Below are 19490 nucleotides of genomic sequence, written 5' to 3'. Positions count from 1 at the left end.
CACAACATGCAAGATCATACTGCCCTACAACTAAAAAATAGGCTGATTTGACCAGTTTCAAGTTAGGTCATTGAAACTTTTCCTTGCAAAAGTGACCACGGTTAGTGGTTAGGGGGACAAAGTTGCCTAGTACAAGTTCCGTTCCGCAATTTTTTTAGTCTGCGGGAGGCGCTCGTGGGGGACGTATCCCTGGGTGAGCTCCCCATTGCAGCTGCGCCCCTGGACCGCCCTGCCTCTCTGGGGAGTCGGGTCCACCCGTGGTTTGTCCCACAGCCCCGACTCTCTTCCCGTTGGAGGGGTGGTCCGGGGGAGCAACGCTGCAAGGGGAGAGCCTTACGGGAAGGTCCCCCCTCCAATGCTCCTCCCACCAAGCAGGCTCACCGGGTGGGGAGCCGGCGGGGCTTGCCAAAAGTGCGGGTGGCGCTTGGCAAGTGAGAGGGGCTCTCTACCTCCAACCCTTGGGTGACGCCGCTCTTTAGCGATACCTCCCCTTGGGGCCGACCGGGTTCCCGAGTTCGAAGTCTTAATGGGGCCCGATTTACGGGTGCGCTCCCACCTCGTAAGGCGAGGGTCAGACGGGCCCCCTAGGGGAACGCGGTTGCAGAGGCGGTGACGTGGGCAGGGCTTTCCCGGTCGGTGGGAGTAGACCCCCGCGGACGCATTCGGGCGTCCGTGGGGGCCGACCCGCGTGGAGCACGAGGGAGCGACGTCCTCGTCGTGTGCTCTGGAAACGCCCTTTTCAGGGCGGCCAACAGCTCCCCCCTAAATGCATGGCATGGCGACAACCTTTGTCGTCATAATTTCGCCATTTCTCGTCCGATTTGCATGAAATTTAGACAGACACTTCTTATTGGTGTTATCGACATGTCGCAAGGTCACACCCACCGCCACCACCTTGGTTTCGCCAAATTTCGTCGCCATGGCATAACTTCGCCATTTCTCGTCCGATTTCCATCAAACTTCGACAGATACTTCTTTTTGGTGTTATCGACATGTCGCAACCCAAGACCATGGGTTCCATGACCCCACGTTCGAGAAATTTCGCCAAATTTCCGATTGATCGAATTATACCAAAATTAGTCGAGTTTTAGTCAAATATTGAATTTCTTGAAATTAACGAAAGGATTCGCCCATTTTGGCTTATATAGCAATAACTAACAGTTCTTAATGTACACAAAATTTTAAACTATCATACGTCAATATCGTTTGAAGTTGAAAAATCAAGATTTCATTATATACATTATACGAATAACAATTATGCAAATCGAAATTGACATGCTATTTTTATTAAACGGGTGATCATTCTTATTGATTGATTGATTAGGTTTTATTAAGGGTGTCGAACAAGCGTCAGATTTGATTTAATTTGATTTGATTTAAACCTTTATTCACGTGTTAATAGTTATCAGTTTACAAAACTGGTTTTAAAACTATGACACAGTACAAGTACTGTTTTTCAGCTCTGGACACCAAACGCAGAAAACTCGAATACAAATTCTTAGATTTATATATCTTATTTTTTAGAGGTATTTAGACTTTCTTCAACTTTCACTTTCTCAATTACGTAGAATTACGGAAGATATAAATTTTTGTAAATTAATTAAACAATCGGCGCGTGCAATATATTTACAATCACATGCATTTTGGATTATAATGTTCTGCAAAATCCATACCAAATGAGTGCATTTATTATAGAATTGTATAGCTCCAAAAATTTGGAGGTTATGTTAGACTACTTTTAGTAATAAGTTGTATTAACATTATTTAACTTCCCCACATGCATAAATCACTAAATCTGCTTCTATTTAGTATAGATGCATGCTACTTTATTATAGCTAGCGATTTATGCTTACACCGATTAAGGAAATCCATAAACTACAGCGTTTCGTTACTGAGACACACGAACGGTTTACTTTGTTACCATAAATGGGTCACACCACGCAGTCAAACTCATATACGGAAAGGGAATTGCTGACTAAATACATATTTATGCATAACATGCTTTTGCGCAAATTAAAATATGGCTGATATAATATTCATTGTTAGTATTGTATAACATACTTTTTCAGCCGACGCAATGCACAGGTGTGCTAATTTGCTAATGATGCCCAGTCGTCAGCAGGAGTTGGTAAAAAGCCAGGCTAAAGATTTAGTGTGGATGACATTGGATCAGTACTATCCGGATCATCAAACAAATTCAATACCATTCAGTCAAGGTTCCATTGTTTTGTCATCTTGCTGTGGTTGCAGAAATGGAGCATCGGAATGCGACGCAGGAGGTAAAAGTAGGAAAGGTAGGTGTGGAGGTGGACCACTTAATATCGTTATGGCGAATCTATACGTCTACGTACGTACGGTGTCAGTAATAATTTAACCCATTTCCTCCTTTATGAGATTTAGGTTTTTGCGTAATGGAATGTACCACATGATTTTACACGAACAATGTAACGTTCCAAACTACTGATAAAAAGTTTCGCATCATCGAACGCCAGTACTATTAAATGAACGATTAAACAAACAAGGGCAGAAAGTGGGGTTGATCTTGCTTCCAAGATAAAAAAGACCTTTTTCCAGAATGTTGGTCCAGTTAGGGTTCGTACTTGGGGGCGAGTATTTTGGCGTCGGTGTTGTGACATCAGAATTGGTAGCATCATTTTGTTATAAATTTTGGAACCCGACCAAGTGCAGGAATAATGAGTGGAAATACAAGACGTCAACTTTGCTGGATTTTATTTTTTGTGTTTTTAGTGATTTTGGTAGGTTTAGTTTAGACTATGTGTGGTAAATAAATGCAGTAAATATTCTGAGAAATTATAATTATCAGCAATGTTTGTGACAGAATGATGACTTTCCATGTAATTATTGTTCGCGAATTATTTTTGAAATATTTAATAATTTCAGGAAACTCAAAGTCAAAATAGTCTACCAACTTTGTACGAATACTTTGACTCTTCTGAAGGTCAAAATGTCACTGGACTTTTAGCAGAGAGAGACGGTTTCAAGTAAGATTATTGATGAAGCAAAATATTTTTTTTTCAATTGTAACTAATTGTTGTTTATTAGGCTGAATGGAAAGCCCATTCGCATAATTTCTGGAGCTATTCATTACTTCCGGTCTCATCCAAGCGTATGGTCTGATCGATTAAGGAAACTTAGGGCGTCTGGGGCTAACACGGTACATGGATACAAATGAAAGAGATCATTATGAACATGTCTCACGAAAATGTCATTTCGTCTCATTTTACAGGTGGAAACTTATGTCCCGTGGAACCTTCATGAGCCAAAAAAGAATGAATTTGATTTTGGCCAAGACCAAAGCAAGAATGACATGTCAATCTTTCTGGATATCCGGAAATTCATTCAGCTTGCTCAAGCAGAAGATCTTTTGTTAATCCTCAGACCGGGCCGTGAGTCTATTCTTTACTTTTTCCTTTATGCAATCATTTGAATTAACATTTTTTGGTAAAGCTTTCATCTGCGGCGAATTTGAGTTTGGGGGGATGCCCAGGTGGGTAGTTTTTCTTACATATATATGTACATCAAATTCAGTAGGAATACTTTTATTAATCCGCTTTTACCCTCTGATTCTGATAGTTATTTATTGCGAGATCCCAACATGCGAGTTAGAACCGCTTATCAACCGTATCTAGATCGTGTAAAGGTTTATTTTGATAACCTGCTCCCACTCGTGTCTGATTTGCAATTCAGTCAAGGTGGACCAATTATTGCGCTTCAGGTAACTTCCTTAATCCACATTATCTTTTGCAAGTGGTGTGGAGTTCATTCATATCAGACAGTTATCTGTAATGCACTTCAATGGATTTATGATGCAAATAACTCACCTCGCATTCTCTCACGCTTGCATTTATTCATTTTTATATGCAGTAAATATGTATATGTATCATGTTTGCCAGGTTGAGAATGAATATGCATCCTTTGATACTATTGAGCCTCCTTATCTCGAGTTTATCCGACAAACTTATCTGAACCATGGGATTAATTCTCTCCTCTTTACGTCCGATGGCTCCTACAACGGAGTGAAAGGAAGTCTTCCGGGTAAACTTTTCACCTTGAAATACTGAAATCATGAAGCAACAAAGCAATCAATTGAGTATTTCTGAGCTTGGTTTTCCTTGTTTTTGTTACGTTATCATGATAATCATGTTATTCAAAGGTTTGTACAAAATAATGTGAATTTCTTGCACATTTCTAGGTCTCTTAAAGACAGCCAACTTTCAATTTAAACCGGAATCAAATCTTGACGACCTTTTAAGATTTCAGCCAGACAAGCCTCCCATGGTAAATTTCATTATGGTGATTTTAGATGAATACCAGCCCAACGTAATCAATGGGTTTGGGCCTTATGTAGGTTATGGAGTATTGGTCGGGGTGGTTCGATCATTGGTTTGAACCCCACAGCGAGACTTCCTTAAATGGTACACACATCCTTGAACCTTCAAAAATTTTCACCTTCTTAAAATGTGTACGTTTACATCTTTTGTAGATTTTACCAGTGTCTTGGACGTGATTTTGGGTGGCTACAATGCATCTGTAAATTATTACACGTTTGAAGGGGGCACTAATTTCGGATTTAATGCGGGTGCAAATACACAAACTGAAGCACCGCACTATGCTCCCGATGTTACCAGTTATGGTATTCGCGAAATTGTTATGCAACTTTCACCACAGATTTCTCCTTAATTTGGACTTGTGTATGTACCTATCAGATTATGATGCACCACTCACAGAAGCTGGAGATTATACGGCCAAATACTACAAAATCTTAGAGATGAGCGCCATATACGCAATTCCTCCCCTTCGGCGACCTCCTTTGCCCTTAGAAAGTAGGAAATTGGCTTATCCTTCCATCCCGCTGGAGAGATACCTGTCATATTCTGACATTTTGGATCAGATTCCACCCACCTCAAAGTTCCAATTGGAAGCAAGAACTTCAATGGAAAATCTGAACATGAATAATGACGGTGGACAAAGTCAGGGATATATTTTGTACCGGAAACGAGGTATTTTTGGGAACGGTACTGCAATTTTCAAGGTTTGACAAGACTTAAATTTAAAAAAAACGATTGCCCGTCAATCAAAGAACAACAATTTAAATAAGTGCATACATATGTAATTTGGCTTAATTAGGCTGGTCCAGTTCGCGATTTCGGGATCCTTCTCCTCGACCAAGATATCCAACCTTTTCCCAAAGATAAAAATGGATCAACAAAATACTGGCTAAGTTCTGTGCAAGAATATTCTCTCCCAATGAATGGGAAAGAGCAAACTATTGACTTATTAATTGAAAATATGGGGCGTATAAATTTTGGTGGGGCAAAAGATTTTCTCCAGAGAAAAGGACTCGTAAATTCTCCGAATGAAAGTTATTACCACTTGGACGGGCAGGAGATTAAAGATGTTGAAATCATTGCTTTGGAATTCAAGTCAAACTGGGTCAACAACTTAACTAATTGGCATAACTATGAATCTCATAATGAAGCAAAGAAGGCCCCCATCCTTGTGCAATCAACTTTCACCATTACTGAAATTGGCGACACGTTCATTGACATGACCTCCTGGACGAAGGGAATAGTTTTCATTAATGGTTTTAACTTGGGACGCTACTTCAATGTTGGACCACAGAAGGCGTTGTACCTTCCTGCCCCCTTCTTGAAACTGGGTGAAAATACCATCACAATATTTGAACAATTGCAATGTGGTTCGGAAATAGTGTTTAGTTCAGTGCCAAAATTGGGATTTCCTCCGATAAAGAAAGATCCAAAGCCACAATTTGATGATGATGACTTTGTTCCTTTTTAAAATAGTTGTGTATGCGAATAATTTTTTTAATACATTTTACACAATATTTCGTTTCTTATCTTCTTTCAATTTTATTTCGATAATTTAAACCAACGTCAACATTTTATGAAACATGATCAATTTTTTTCCGTAATATAATAATCTACTGAATTACTTTTCATATTCTAATATCACATTTAGTTATTTTTATGACCAAAACCGTAAAAAAACATATCATGGAGCAGGAAAGCAAACTAGCCAGCAGACCTATGAAATTAAGATCTATGTATTTATTTTGTAGTGCGTGGAACATTTTTAACGTGACATCATCAGTTCGTTTTGGTTATCAATATCTCATATTTTGTTTCCATCATTTACAACACAAGAAGAATTATCAAGCAAGTTTAGCATAGTATTCATTGTTCATAAGAATGTGCTATGTATAAATGTATTATAAGTACCAACATTTAATAACAAATCTCATTTACAACAATAATTATTACAACAAATCGACTCGATGATGGGAATGTCTTTTTCACATAGATTTGTATTCCTTTTATAGAATTTCGATTCTGTAGTAGTAAAACTCAATTTTGAGTAATAAATACCACCTCGTTTACGCCCGAGCTGCATTATTCTTTAAATATTCGGAATACAACATTCTCGCGTGGGCGAGCACCCTGCCGACATTATGTTTCCTGATTAATTTATCAAAGTACATTGCCGTCTCATTGTAATCCATTCCATTCTTCATAATGTGATCCCGATGTTGGAGAAGGAGCGTTAAACAAAGAAACATCAGGAATGGATTTCCCCCTCCCAGAATATCTGGTGAAGGCATCTTAACATGGGCTCGTCCCCTCGAAAACTGTGGATCGTTCAAGGATTCAAACAACTCTGTCGAATTTCCGTAACAATGTCCCGAATCATGTTCTGAGTCGGCATTAGAAGTTTGTGATGTTCTCTCAGGATCTTGATCCGACGCGGGGGTTGGAATGGGAAGAAATCCTCCTCCTCCTCCTCGGGAAGATGAATTATTGTCGTCATCGTCGTCGTGGTTAGCAAATTGTTCAGACTTATTTTCACTTTTACTGAGATTCGTAGTTTGCTCGTCCCCTCCTCTTCGTGGTGAAATAGGATTGAAAGAGGTGGAACCAGAAGTCTTGGTTGGCGTGGCTGTTGCTACTGCAGACATTGGAAAGTTGGAAGAGGTTGTCATTCGTGGTGGAATTACTCCAATTACTTTTCCAGAAGATGAATTACAAGAACTGTGTCGCGACCTCGTGGTGAGGGGTGGACTACTAGTACTAATAACGTTTTGACGTTTGACAGAGATTGGCGAGTTTATCGACGTTATTTTTTCTGGGGGAAGATCATCAAAGAAAACAGCTCCACCGTTGCAATCAGAATCCGAAGTCATTGGACCCAGGGCCGCTTCCAAGTTGGACATTGTGGAAGATTTTGATGAGAATGGGGTCGAGTCTGGAGACGGATCCTCCGATCCTTTCGCTATGGTCCAAAACTCCTTGAGATTTTTAATCAGCTTTTTTGGTTTTGGTGACGATAGGTTTCCATCTAGATTTAGCATTTCGAATGGAGAGCCCGTCATGAAATCGCATGCTGATAGACCTTCTGTCGTTTCGTCCAAGCTATAGAAAGGTTTCGTGTGTGATCTAACCACACTGCCACCGAAACTGCTCCCTCCACCACCACTGCCGGTAAGGGATGTAGAAATTGAGGACACGGAAGTGAGAGAATTTTCATCGAGAGAAAGTGGATTTGCTTTCGGTTTCCGGGAAAAACGTCGACCCCGAAGTTCACTAACGTTTGGTAAACCCCCACTACCTCCACCACATAACGAGGTGGATGAGCGTCGCAGAGCACAAACTCGAGAGTAAGATGACGTTAGACTGTTGTTTGCGACCTGAATTGGGATGGCGTGCGCATTGCTCAGTGTGAATTTCACTTCGAATAGAGGAACATCTTGAGGTTTATATGGAAGTGAGGCAAAACAGACTTCCATCATTCTCAAGGCATCTTCAAAGGCGAACTCTCGCTTTAGTTCCAAGATCTGTATAAATAAATACATAAATAAATATGCAACTCAATAAACCATTGAGTGCAATAGAATAAATGAATGATGATATGAATTGTTATCATCATCATCATCGGATTCCCCCCGATTCAGATGAAACAATTTATCTCTGTTTTGTGCATATCTATTTTTTGCATGTTTACTTATTTTAGTTTCAATTCAAATTATAAAACATGTTACCAGCCAGCGATAGCAGAAAAGGAGATCGTCCGCTCCAATCATTTTCAGATAAGACCAAAAGTCAGGGTCGTAAAAAGCCACGGTTTCCGCCAAATGGGAAAACTAACAACAGAGAAAAGTTAGTTGGTTAAAACATGATACATTGATAAACGTGTTTGCACGTGTACCTTTAATGACATGGAAAGCCCATCACAATTAAAGTTTGGCTTCATCCGTTCCTAGTTCAAATAAAATACAAATTATGCCATATTTAAATATGACATAACCAGTTTACCTTTGCATGCATTGCACCTAGAAAAACAATAATGATTTTTATCACAAAGCAAACCAAAGTGGGAACCTCCTTCCTGGCCTCACTGATGGACTCTCATTTAGAATTCGTTATGAAATTTGGTGGTGGTCAGTGTGTTCAAAAGCAAAGACAAGGAATATTCTTAATACTCTCCTCTTCCCACCACACCTGGTCTTATTTCTGAGAGTATATTTCCCCAATTTAAAAGAATCAATAAAGGGGGAATAATAATAATTTTCATTTACTTTCCGTCACATTACATCAATCATAACTTTAGTCTAGTGTAGTGAGTAGTTTTAGATTTTAACGTGGGTTGCTATAATCCAAACAAAGTGTTTTAAATAAAAACTGCTGAAAGTGGACGGATTGTTTTGATCGGAAATTGTAAGTATGGTTATGATGCAACAGTTACATATTATTATTATCGTTGTTTGTCAAGTCATCACTAATTTAATGCTTATGTAGAGAAAAATGCCACCCAAAAGTATGAAAGTGAAAGGGGACGACAGCGATTCTTTTACGGATTATGACGATGAAATGAGTGGCAGTGATGACACGACCCCTAAAAAAAGACCACGATTGTCAAAAGATATGGATACTTCCGGTTAGTCAACTTCTCCTTGGACAATTATTGTTATTACTAATCATGTATCACTATTATCATTTTCATATTAGGATATGAATCAACACCACGTAGGGTGACTCGTTCTAAGAAATCAGGGGGAGGAACAAGTTCATCAGCAGCACGTTCAGAGTTGAGAGGAGTTTTTGGCAATGATGATGACGTCACCGTTGGTGAAAGTACTGATGATGATGAGGATGGATTAGAGGACCCTGATGAATTGATAGAAGAAAAGGTTTGCGCGTAGCATATGTTTTATGATAAGCCATGATTTACTATCATGATTATGAATTTAGCAGGCGGATCTAAATGAGTGGAAACTGAGTCAGATTGATTCTGCTGTTGGAAAACTCAAAGTGGACATGAATAATGTCAAAGGGGCTCACAGAAAATTAGGAATTGGACATGCGCAATCTTTTATAGACCAGGTTAAATTGTATAAAAATATACAACTATACAATTATCGTTAACAGATCTCTATTTAATTTTAGTACGAACATGTCAAAAATGCCACTGAAGTTCCTCCTGAGATGACCATCAAGGACTACTATGTGAAACTACCTCCTCCCACTGACAATCAAGAGTACAACAATGCAGTTGTAAATATAGAGAAACAGATTGCGGATCGGAAAAATTGCAATATCAAAATTTCATGTCCTATCCCGAACTGCAAACAAAGTTTGGCAAGGATGGAGAATGCCAAAAATCATGTTATGAGAAGTCATTTGAACATGCGTCTATTTGGGTGCAAAAGATGTCCTCTCAAATCATGGAAAGATTATTCAACATTGAGAAGACATGTCATGAACAAACATTTTGGTAAACAATTATAACTAAACTTAATTGTTTCAAGCTTAATTATACTTATATACTGTGCAATTGCAGATCTCAAATATACTTGTACGTATTGTTTCAAGTTATTGAATTATGACTATAATCTTCAGCGTCATGTAAAACTCGGTCATGTCACACCCACCGGCAAACCAGTATTTTTCTCTCCATCAAAGCGTAAGATCGACATGAAGTTATTTAAGCCGGAATATTTAACAGGTAGTTTGCATTTTCGCTATATATCAAACAAAACTCTAACTTAATATGTGACATGGTTTTCTAGTCAAGTACGGGTGCACATTCCAACTCTATGCTATACCGTGGGTGGATAAGAACGGGAAGCTGGTGGATATCAGTATTTGCATCACCAAATTTGGCGATATCAAAGATGTTGCTCGCATTTTGTGGAATACAATCGTCAACGCCTGTGATAAGATTGTCAACCAAGACGATAATGAAGATGATGTGGAGAGTGAAAATTGGGTTGAAATGTGTGGATCAGCCAGAACAGAACGAGCCAAGGGACATGAGATGCGACCCGACCTTGCTTTCCCTCTCGGTGTGTATGGAATTTCACTCATCGTTGCCTCCCAGCTCAAATGGTTTGCTCGACTGTACTTCGACTGCGTGAAAATCATGGCTACAGGGGAGTCAAAGTACTTTCTCCAAAAGTACAACCAGGAATTGAAAGATTTGCTCAATGCTTCACTCACTCATGAAAACATGCCCCAAAAGAACATTGACCATGTTAACCTAACTGGAGCCCAATTTAATATGCCTGTTGATGAGTGATAATTTAAGTCTCATAATTAAAAGTCGTTACTCACCATTAAAGCACAGAAACAGATGTATGCTTGAGCTTCGTCTCCCATTGTCTGAAAAATAAGTCAAGACCAATTAGATATACGATAACGGAATTTTTCGGAGGAATTGGCACTCATAAAATTTCCAGCTCACCCAGAGGAGTGGGGAAGCCAAGTCCGACATTCCTTGACAGTACCCCACTGAAGGATGATTTAATGCATAACTGAAAAAAATAGTAAACTAGTACAAAATGTTTTTCATTCAGACAAACCATTTTGTTTTTCCAAACTCACGTTGTCAATATATTGAACAACATTGCAATATTTTGATTGTCATCCTGTCCAGCATAAAACTGCAGATGTCTGTCCGTTCGTAAAACATCTTTTCGTACCATATTGCTTATGCATTGGATATCTTCACTCAACTGCAAGTTGAAGCAGGGTCATAATTATTTTATTTAGAAATAAATCTTATTACTTCGACATCACGATAAAATCATTAAATGATTTTCAAAAATAATAAAAAATTAATCTTATTATTATTTTGCTCGAACCTCCGAACTTTTCCAAGTATCTCTCAACTCGTAATAATCTTTCGACTTATTCCGCACATACTCCATTCTGGCATTTCCAGACAGCCTGGAAATACAATTAACATTATTTACAATTAGTATCCACTAAACTTAATTTATCAGAATAAATTAACTAACCCGTTCGGATAAATATTGAGTAAATGTTTCCACACTACTTTTCTCAATCCAGGCTCAATACCGCCGTGGTAACAGGCGTACCTCAACTCTCTCGGGCGACACAGGACACCACCAGGGTCAAGATAATTTCTAAATTCGACATCAGACAGGGGTGGGCGCGTCGTAACGACGGACAAATCCTCCACAAACGTCTTTGCCTTTTGAACCCACTTTTCCATCTGAAATAATGGGAACAAACCATAAACTAACTTTCACCAACTTTCTCCTGGCTCGTATCTATTGGAATTTTACCGTGTTGAAAATTCCGACCGTGTTAATCTTGGAGTTTAAACTGATTGGATATTGATTCACGGCACCGCCCAGTTGAGACATTGCTGACAAGACTTTGGAGGACGATGACCCATTGCTGCTTCCTTCTCCTGATGCTTTATTACCACTCTGGTAATAATTCTGCTGATGTTGGTCATTTGAATATTGATAATTATGATGATGATGATTATTTGAATTTGCTGAGGACATTGCTTTAAAATCGAGATGGACTTCAGAACCCAAGGGCCGCGTTGTATGGTTAATATTTTGACTAGCATCGCGTATCACTTCAGTGGATTGGACTACATCCCAAGGCTCGTCGTCCAGCTCCACATCATGCGAAGGAATATTGTTTTTTGGTTCAATCAAAAGCTGCAGATCTGGAAATATTTACGCAATCGCAATTTCAACTTTATTAAGATTTTTATTTTGTAAGATTATGCCTGCTCACCAGGATCTGAGGCAGATAAGAATGCAGCACTGAGATCCCAATCGGAAACGAGTGGTAGGTAGGTCTCGCCCCCAAGATCATCAAATGCCCGGTACGAGATGGCAAAGTCCCTGAGAAAACGCAAAAACTTTAATTTTTTCGACTTTCTCGGGACTCTTTTTGACGTGGGGGGTGTGGCCGGTTTCTCCTCGGTTTGGTGTTTTCGATGAGAGGAAAACCACCACCATCTCGATTTCGGAGAAGATTTCGACGGATTCATAACTCCTTGAGAAGATGAAATTGAGAAATCCTTGAAGAACCCTCTTCCACCGAACTACCTCCCTGTCTACCACTGCACGATCTCTTCTCTCAGGGCGTCAGCTCAGAAACCAAACTAAACTAGCTGAATGATAATGATAATAACTCAACATTATTATTCTGTTCTACTACAAAAAGTCAATAACTTTGTCTAGAAGGAGACGAGCAAGTTGAGATTTGATGAGGGATAACTCGCGTTATTGACAATTATGATTACTGCCACTCCTACAGAATTGGAAGTTAATACTAATACTGGACTCTCTGTGGCTACTACAAATATGATAATAACCCTTATTTTAAGATACATGTTACAAAGTGGGTCCATTTTCTTTAATTAAGATTAGAAAAGTGGTAATGGTGGTGTGAGCAGTTAGTGGAAATTTTGAAAAACGACGAGACCCTTTGTGTAACGAGACAGTGAGAGAAATGAGATACCGAGTAACAGAGTGCTTCTGCTTTTATATTCCATTCCAGATATTATAACGATACGATACTTATTGTCTACGTGAGCTGAGAAGTACATACGTAAAGTACGACAATATATTTAATGAATATAATAAATGCTAGTTATGCCGTGCATCTAAGTCAGTAAACCAACCAACCACGTTATTTTTGGGCATACATGAAATCTTAATCTTGTTGATATCGGTATTATTCTCATTTACTGCATGGGAGGAAGAGTCGCTTATTTATTGGAGGATAAAGCTACGGGTTAATGTCTATGTATAATTTGGTTGGGTGGATGATTCACTTTCTGGAAATTCTATTCTTATAAATTTAATAATTTGAACCCCTGGCGTGAGCCGATGGTATTTTTGTGTATTTCCCTGCAGATAAGTGCATGTAGTAGGTGAGGGGACTGGACACACAGAGAAAAAAATGGTACTTGGTGTAGGATAATTTAATTCATTCTTACAAGATATTGTAGACGCCGCTAAAAGCTTGTTCACCGTTTAAGATTTTACAAGATTATGCACTTTGCAAACTAATTTGGGAACTACTTTTCATAACATCCTCTTCCATTTGGTAATTCTATTACACCATGCATGCATTACTTTTAGCAAATGGACTAAACCACAATTTAGCCATGTACACATACTTGCTAACAAGAACTGACGGAAATGGTTCAAACCACATGAGGTTTGCTTATCGAAAAGTCAAAAAGCCAGAATTTCTCGTCCTTTGAGCCATTCGATGCCTGTAGCTCATCGTGGTAACATCTCTCTTCTCTCCCTTCCTCTTTTCCTCCTGTTTTCTTTTCTGACAAATAAACAGGACGAGGATGATGATAAGGTTTCGTCTTAACTCGTACATTATGCACCCAAAGTCACCTTCGTACATCCCCTCAATCATTATGTATGAGTTTGAACAACAAACTAGGTGTTTTCTGTTAATCAATTGTAGTACAATACATACACATCACGTTGCTTTATCTATCGCCTTATTCTTCTTATATTTAGGTATTGTTCGAAAATCAAGTGATCCGATACATTCGTTGACCACTAATTGATCAGGAGAGTAACATTCGGGAACCACGGAGCAACCCATTCTCTAAATTCATGCCCTTTTTTGTTAAAAATTGATATTTGACAGATACAGATAATAACCAACTCTAATCGTGAGCTTTGTGAGCACGTATTTGACTTGAAAACAGTTTGTTGTATATTTTTTCTCTCAATAAAATTGTAATCACATGGCCAGATTGCCTGCCGGTAATGTATATGTAGTAATAATAACACACCCACCATCCCTAGTTTGAGGCAGTTTCTGGTGCTTGTTAATATTTGCCATCCAACCAACCAGCACAAGATGATAAGCCAGCAAGGGATTAACCAGTGCTCTTCGGAGGAGCAAAATACATTTCAAACAAAACAACACGTAACTTTCAAATTGTATTCCGTTCTGACCATTTAACTTGTTGGTGCACAAATTCCGGCAGAGGAGTTATTGCAAGAATTACGATACACGACGCTCATTTTGATAAGAACTCCAACAAGCAAAGTTGGCATTTCCAGTAGCTGTTGCTAACCTGAAGTGACATTGTAAAACTAAACTCATAACATGATGCGTTTACTTGTTACTTAATTTCTCAATACATTCCACTGACTTATGCACGTTGTGTATAGTGTATACGATGATTGATTCGTATTTTACTATGAAAAGTATTTACTCAATTTTCTTAAATGCTCACTCACACCACCACTAAATCAAAGTTATTGTCGCTTGGAACTTGCTACGACGATAAGAATAGCCTGACGATCCTCAGTGTCTGGATAACATCTTATCGTGATTGCTCAACAATTATACCGGCCTCTCAAACAAACAATAAGTCACATCTTAATCTTAATGATCTGAATTCTTACCTCTTCATATCAAAGGCTCTACCGATGAGATTTCTTAAAATATCAAAATTTGTTAGCTGTGGATCCACCGAAAATCTTCGACTTGCGCCAGTAGAATTTCCAATAGAAGACGTGGATGTGGTCATAGGGTCGGATGAATTATTTATTATCTCCCCATCCTCATCTTCACCACTGTTACTGACCTGCTGGTGTTGCAAAAAGATTTTATAAAGGATTTACTTATTAGGATTTATTAGCATACGTACAAGAAAATGATATTGTAACTCAACTTGTGTATAATACATTTAACGCTGATTGCAAATACTTACCTGCACAAATATCCTGACAGCATCTTGGTAGTACGGATAGCGCTGTTGCGGCTGGTGGGAGATGGAAGATGACCTAGATCCGCTTATACTGCTGGATGTCATCTTGTCTTATAAATTAGTATTTTATGCACGTTGTCCCGTTAAGAACAGCAGTAATCACACTTGCAAAGGTTTAAATTTAATTTAGAGTGAGAATCACAACATTCCTCGCAATTTCTTTTATTTCCTCAGTAAATCTTTGTGTATACTTTTTACCAGTACTGTTACTGACTAGAGATTTGTATAAAGCTATTTTTTTTATAGATAAATCCCGTTACAAAGTAATGCGAATTTCCATTTTTTGTAACCTACCTCGCTAACTCGTAGTTCTAAATACAATCGGTTAATAAATCACATATGTGTGCAGAAAGTAATATCAAAGTACATGTCATTATTAATAGTCGTGCCAATATCATGCTAATGTCAGTTCAGTTATAATAGTACACTGTAATCTAACCCATCTTGAGTTTTATGCATGTATAAAAAACTGACCAATAGTGAGTGAATGATGGAATGATAAGGAAATTTGCGCAGTTGGATGTCGTAAATAAATAAATAAATAAATAAATAAATAATTCGCGATATTATTAGGAATACAATTTTATGACAATATGTTTAGGTTTTTGTGTATAAGTCTGGATTTGGAATATTTTTGTAACTAGCCAAACACCACATTGCAAAATTTGTGTGTGTAGAGAGAGATGAGAACAACCTGTGCAATACAACCCTTTTGGCCAAGGTGTGAGATATTGGTCGGATATTCTGAGCACATATGTACAAGTGGGTATTATGCCTCCTATTCTCCTAATATTACTTACAAACAAAAGCAGACTGCATTGCATGATAGTCGACTGCTTTCTAAAGCCTAAAAACTAACGTTTATGATGCTGGTAACTTGCTTGGATGGTTTGGTGTGCAATCGTTCGTAGCTCTCCGAATTTCGGTTGATTAGCTTTCTCGGGAGTTGTTTATGGGGCTGGCTGGCTGGCAAAATATGATTGATGGGATTGATTCACTTTTCTTTGTCACGGGGGACGTGTACACATGGAGTTTCGTTGTGATTCATGATTGATAATGCAATTTTCATCTCGCATTATTTATTACTAATTTTATTAGTTGGGATTGAATTACGTTGGTATGCTTAAAACGTATACAAAATTTGGAGATGTACATAAAATGTGTGTTTCTGTTCGATTCCACTAACGCTTTCCATGTCGTTCTGTGCGTCATAAATGTTGACGAAATAAGAATTATCACAGATAGAGTGTTGCATGGAATTATGTACCTTGATAAAGTCTGCATTCCTTCAGCAAAGTGTTGTATCCATCGCAAGCTGTAATTTCCTGAGCTTGATAAGCACATTCTACGAACTTCTTCAGTTCCATGGCACACGGGTCATCTTCCGAAATTCCGGTGCAGGTCCCATTTTCAGAACAGGAAACTTCGGGTGGGACACGGGCAGAACCCAAAATTGCTGACGCAATGAGATTTCCCTAAAAATTAATTGATATGTATGGTCCTGGCGGAATATTATAGTAAAATTTGTCCGTAATTACAAGATACTCTATAAAATTGTGTGCATACCGCAACCACACCTCCTGCAACAGCTCCCATTTGTCTCATTAAACTGGGTTGGCCTACATTTGAGGGTGTGGATGGAGTTTTATTTGGTGGCCTGTAGGGAGGTGGGGAGGAAGAGGAAGAAGACGGTCGCCTGTATGTAATAATATGAAGATGATTTCAATACTTGAAAATTTACAAAAAAGCGAATATGAAAACTTATTAATCTAACCCGGTTGAGTAGGATCGGGATCCCATTGCCGGACCCCGATAACCACCACGACTCCCACTCCCACTTCGTGGCATTTTATAAAATAAGCTGGTTGGTATCAATCAAAGCTACAAAATCAATGGAGTTTATGCTGAATATTAGTGAAAATTCAGTTCTTTAAGGCCAGTAGTGAGGAAAAACGCAACGCCAAGGCCATAGTAACTAAATGGTAACTAAATAGTAAAGGTTGAAGTTCATCAAAGATGTTGGAGGAGGATGCCACTGGACCAATGTCGACAGAATTTTTGATTCATCAGCTTAGCAGTTGAACGTGGGAATGCGGCATCAATTAAGGGAGCTTCCCATTCCCAGTCAACGAGATTGGAGGAATAATTTTGTTTCAAATGACAGGTCAATTTATATTCAAAAATCTCGAATGATGACCTCGGACGCCGAATCAAGTGGACGTTTTCCCAACCCACCAACATATGATTTTTCTTGTACTTCATATTTTATCAATGTTTTTGTGTTAATAAAACATTTATGACTTTGTAACGAGTCCTTTAAAACTAAATTGCAATTGCAAAGGTAACTGAAAACAAATGAGGGGACTATGCTTATTCTTCTCCATTCTCTTGTTTATGAAAACGGATGCATTTTGCCCACATCAAATAGTTTAAGGATATATTTATTTTTAAAGTTAAAAATAGATATAGAAATTCGAAGTCATTATTTTATACATTTTCGTCCTCCATTCCTGCGATCGGTGCAAATGCTCCAGACTCGGTCAATTCATCCATCAACTTTTTTAACTGCTGGTCAGCCAACGAAGCTGGTTGCGTCGCATGCTCACGCTCATCAATTTTCAACCTCAGCTCGAAATTTTCTTGTTGTAATTTCTCAATCTGAAATTGCATTAACAAAATGACAAGGCTTAAACTAATAAAGAGAAATGTTTACTTATACGGAAATGCATTACTTTCTCCCGAATTTCTTTTGCCTGAGTTCGGTGTTTTTCCAAGTCTGCTGATGTTGGGATTCCATGCCCCAGAAAACCCATGATCCAAGCCAGTGGTTCATCAGGCTTTTGTTTGTCTTCATATAAGGCGACAAATGATCGAATAATGGCATTTTTAAATCCCGTTTTGATTAAGTACTTGCGGAATTGTGCCTTCTTGGTGCTGAGATATTGGTTAGAGTCCACATTGGTCACGGATTCTGCTTTGGAATCTGGACCAAGCAAAGTCGACTAGGGGACAATAGTTAGAATTAGTCCAAAATTAGGAGAATTTAACTTGAGCATTTTCAGTCACACTATTTTCCAGAGGTGGACTAAATACTTTGTCGAAATACAGTACTTTGAGCTCCGCACTTCCCAGGGTATAAATTCTTGGCCCGGGGCTGTTACACCCATAAAAAGACTAGAATCTACGTAGAGAAGACGGCAGTCATACGGAAACACGGTTTCTTGAAGAAATTAAGTTTTTATTGCTGTCAAAATACTTTCTTTTCAAGAAATCGTGAAAAATGTATTTTGACAGCGATAAAAGTTAATTTCTTCAGAAAACATATATTTTGGTGTGATCGTTGTATGCAGATTCCCGTCTTTTTGTGGGGTAATAGCCCTGAAAATGCAAACCCTGGGAAGAACGGGGCTCAAAATACTGCATTTTGCCCACCCCTGCTATTTTCATACTTCATTCTCATCTCCTTCCAAACCTGACTCATCTTCGAAGGGGTCGTCAAAAGTGGAAGTCAGTGGGTTTGTGGCGGTTGTGCCGACAGTGGCAGAGTTACTGGAAGCAAAAATGCTGGCCCGTTCTCTGTCCATGATTTCGCTCGTGGTGCTCATGACAGAATTATGTCCCCGGACGGGGACTGTTGGTGGAGGAGCTGACACCATGGGCGTCGTTGGTTGCGGCAAAGGGCCAGTTTTCCTCTTGGGAATGGAACCTTGATATCTCGTCATCTTTGAAGAAAGACAGGACGGCTGAACTTGATCGTATTATGCTGGGCGATTAGTCATGCTAAAAATTTTTGCTCAGAAACAATGCCCAAGAAAAAAATGTCGCTAATAAGATTACTATAGATTCGACGGTCCAGTAAAATGAAAGCATTTATTGTGCTCTCACTTTATGAACATTTTTATATCGAAAATATACACACATAATACATACATGACGATGATGAATAGAAAGTACATTAGTTAACGAGCAAAGTGGTATATGTATATATCCACCCCATACTATTTTAGCCCAGGAGGACAACTTGTGACTGACAAATTTACAGATTTTGATGCCCTTTGGATATATTGTGGTACTAAATAGGGTGAACGAAAAATTAAAGAGTGTTTTATTCCATGCCCATTTGCACCCGCAGCAGTACCCCTCAAAGTGGCGAAAAATACCGTTTTGTCTCAATAAAAGCTTCGTCAAAAATCCACACTTGACCGAATTTTCATAATTTTAGCGTTTTTTTATATCTTATATATCTTGTTAGATACGTGCTTTACCATATCCAATACTAAATTCAACTTCATTGAAATGTTTATTTTTTCGAAAATATTCTGACAATTTTTATTTATTTATTTATTATATTTCAATGAGGCACCCCATTACTG

At 38.6% G+C, this 19490-nt stretch overlaps 5 protein-coding genes across 8 annotated transcripts; 2 read left to right on the top strand and 3 right to left on the bottom strand.

The window, feature by feature from the left end:
• Positions 1-1761: 1761 nt before the first annotated feature.
• On the top strand, positions 1762-6010 carry LOC110858313 (beta-galactosidase-1-like protein 2). Of its 2 annotated transcripts, none has more exons than XM_022107030.2 (12): positions 1762-2294; positions 2902-3002; positions 3064-3175; positions 3248-3407; positions 3469-3508; positions 3595-3736; positions 3915-4056; positions 4214-4299; positions 4370-4436; positions 4505-4654; positions 4728-5053; positions 5149-6010. In XM_022107030.2, exons 1-12 carry the CDS (start codon positions 2253-2255, stop codon positions 5818-5820), a joined length of 2040 nt encoding a protein of 679 aa, XP_021962722.1. In that variant the 5' UTR covers positions 1762-2252; the 3' UTR covers positions 5821-6010. The 2 variants fall into 2 exon arrangements, with proteins under 2 accessions (XP_021962722.1, XP_035714670.1); XM_035858777.1 differs by having other exon boundaries at positions 1762-2756.
• Positions 5867-15842, bottom strand: LOC110858312. 2 transcript variants are annotated; one of them, XM_022107028.2, is made up of 12 exons: positions 15061-15842; positions 14753-14937; positions 12093-12202; positions 11624-12021; positions 11333-11550; positions 11177-11261; positions 10917-11047; positions 10777-10846; positions 10647-10694; positions 8242-8292; positions 8075-8176; positions 5867-7870 (listed from the first exon to the last, which is right to left on the bottom strand). In XM_022107028.2, exons 1-12 carry the CDS (start codon positions 15160-15162, stop codon positions 6416-6418), a joined length of 2955 nt encoding a protein of 984 aa, XP_021962720.1. In that variant the 5' UTR covers positions 15163-15842; the 3' UTR covers positions 5867-6415. The 2 variants fall into 2 exon arrangements, with proteins under 2 accessions (XP_021962720.1, XP_021962721.1); XM_022107029.2 differs by having other exon boundaries at positions 14753-14934.
• Positions 8288-10666, top strand: LOC110858314. 2 transcript variants are annotated; one of them, XM_035858778.1, is made up of 7 exons: positions 8288-8750; positions 8832-8970; positions 9042-9223; positions 9285-9416; positions 9480-9807; positions 9874-10038; positions 10103-10666. In XM_035858778.1, the coding sequence occupies exons 2-7, from the start codon at positions 8838-8840 to the stop codon at positions 10609-10611; spliced, it is 1449 nt and encodes a 482-aa protein (XP_035714671.1). In that variant the 5' UTR covers positions 8288-8750; positions 8832-8837; the 3' UTR covers positions 10612-10666. The 2 variants fall into 2 exon arrangements, with proteins under 2 accessions (XP_035714671.1, XP_035714672.1); XM_035858779.1 differs by having other exon boundaries at positions 8288-8970; positions 9288-9416.
• A 294-nt stretch (positions 15843-16136) lies between the features above and the next one.
• On the bottom strand, positions 16137-17346 carry LOC110858655 (coiled-coil-helix-coiled-coil-helix domain-containing protein 10, mitochondrial). The gene is made up of 4 exons (XM_022107486.2): positions 16892-17346; positions 16684-16813; positions 16385-16592; positions 16137-16318 (listed from the first exon to the last, which is right to left on the bottom strand). Exons 1-4 carry the CDS (start codon positions 16963-16965, stop codon positions 16299-16301), a joined length of 432 nt encoding a protein of 143 aa, XP_021963178.2. The 5' UTR covers positions 16966-17346; the 3' UTR covers positions 16137-16298.
• A 258-nt stretch (positions 17347-17604) lies between these two features.
• On the bottom strand, positions 17605-19020 carry LOC110858570. The gene is made up of 3 exons (XM_022107386.2): positions 18567-19020; positions 17850-18119; positions 17605-17775 (listed from the first exon to the last, which is right to left on the bottom strand). The coding sequence occupies exons 1-3, from the start codon at positions 18837-18839 to the stop codon at positions 17605-17607; spliced, it is 714 nt and encodes a 237-aa protein (XP_021963078.1). The 5' UTR covers positions 18840-19020.
• Between the last annotated feature and the right edge of the window lie 470 nt (positions 19021-19490).

Source organism: Folsomia candida, unplaced genomic scaffold (genome assembly GCF_002217175.1).
Source record: "Folsomia candida strain VU population unplaced genomic scaffold, ASM221717v1 Fcan01_Sc021, whole genome shotgun sequence".
Lineage (NCBI taxonomy): Eukaryota > Metazoa > Arthropoda > Collembola > Entomobryomorpha > Isotomidae > Folsomia > Folsomia candida.
Note: the sequence above shows the minus strand (reverse complement) of the source record. Positions and strands in the feature narration are given on the sequence as shown.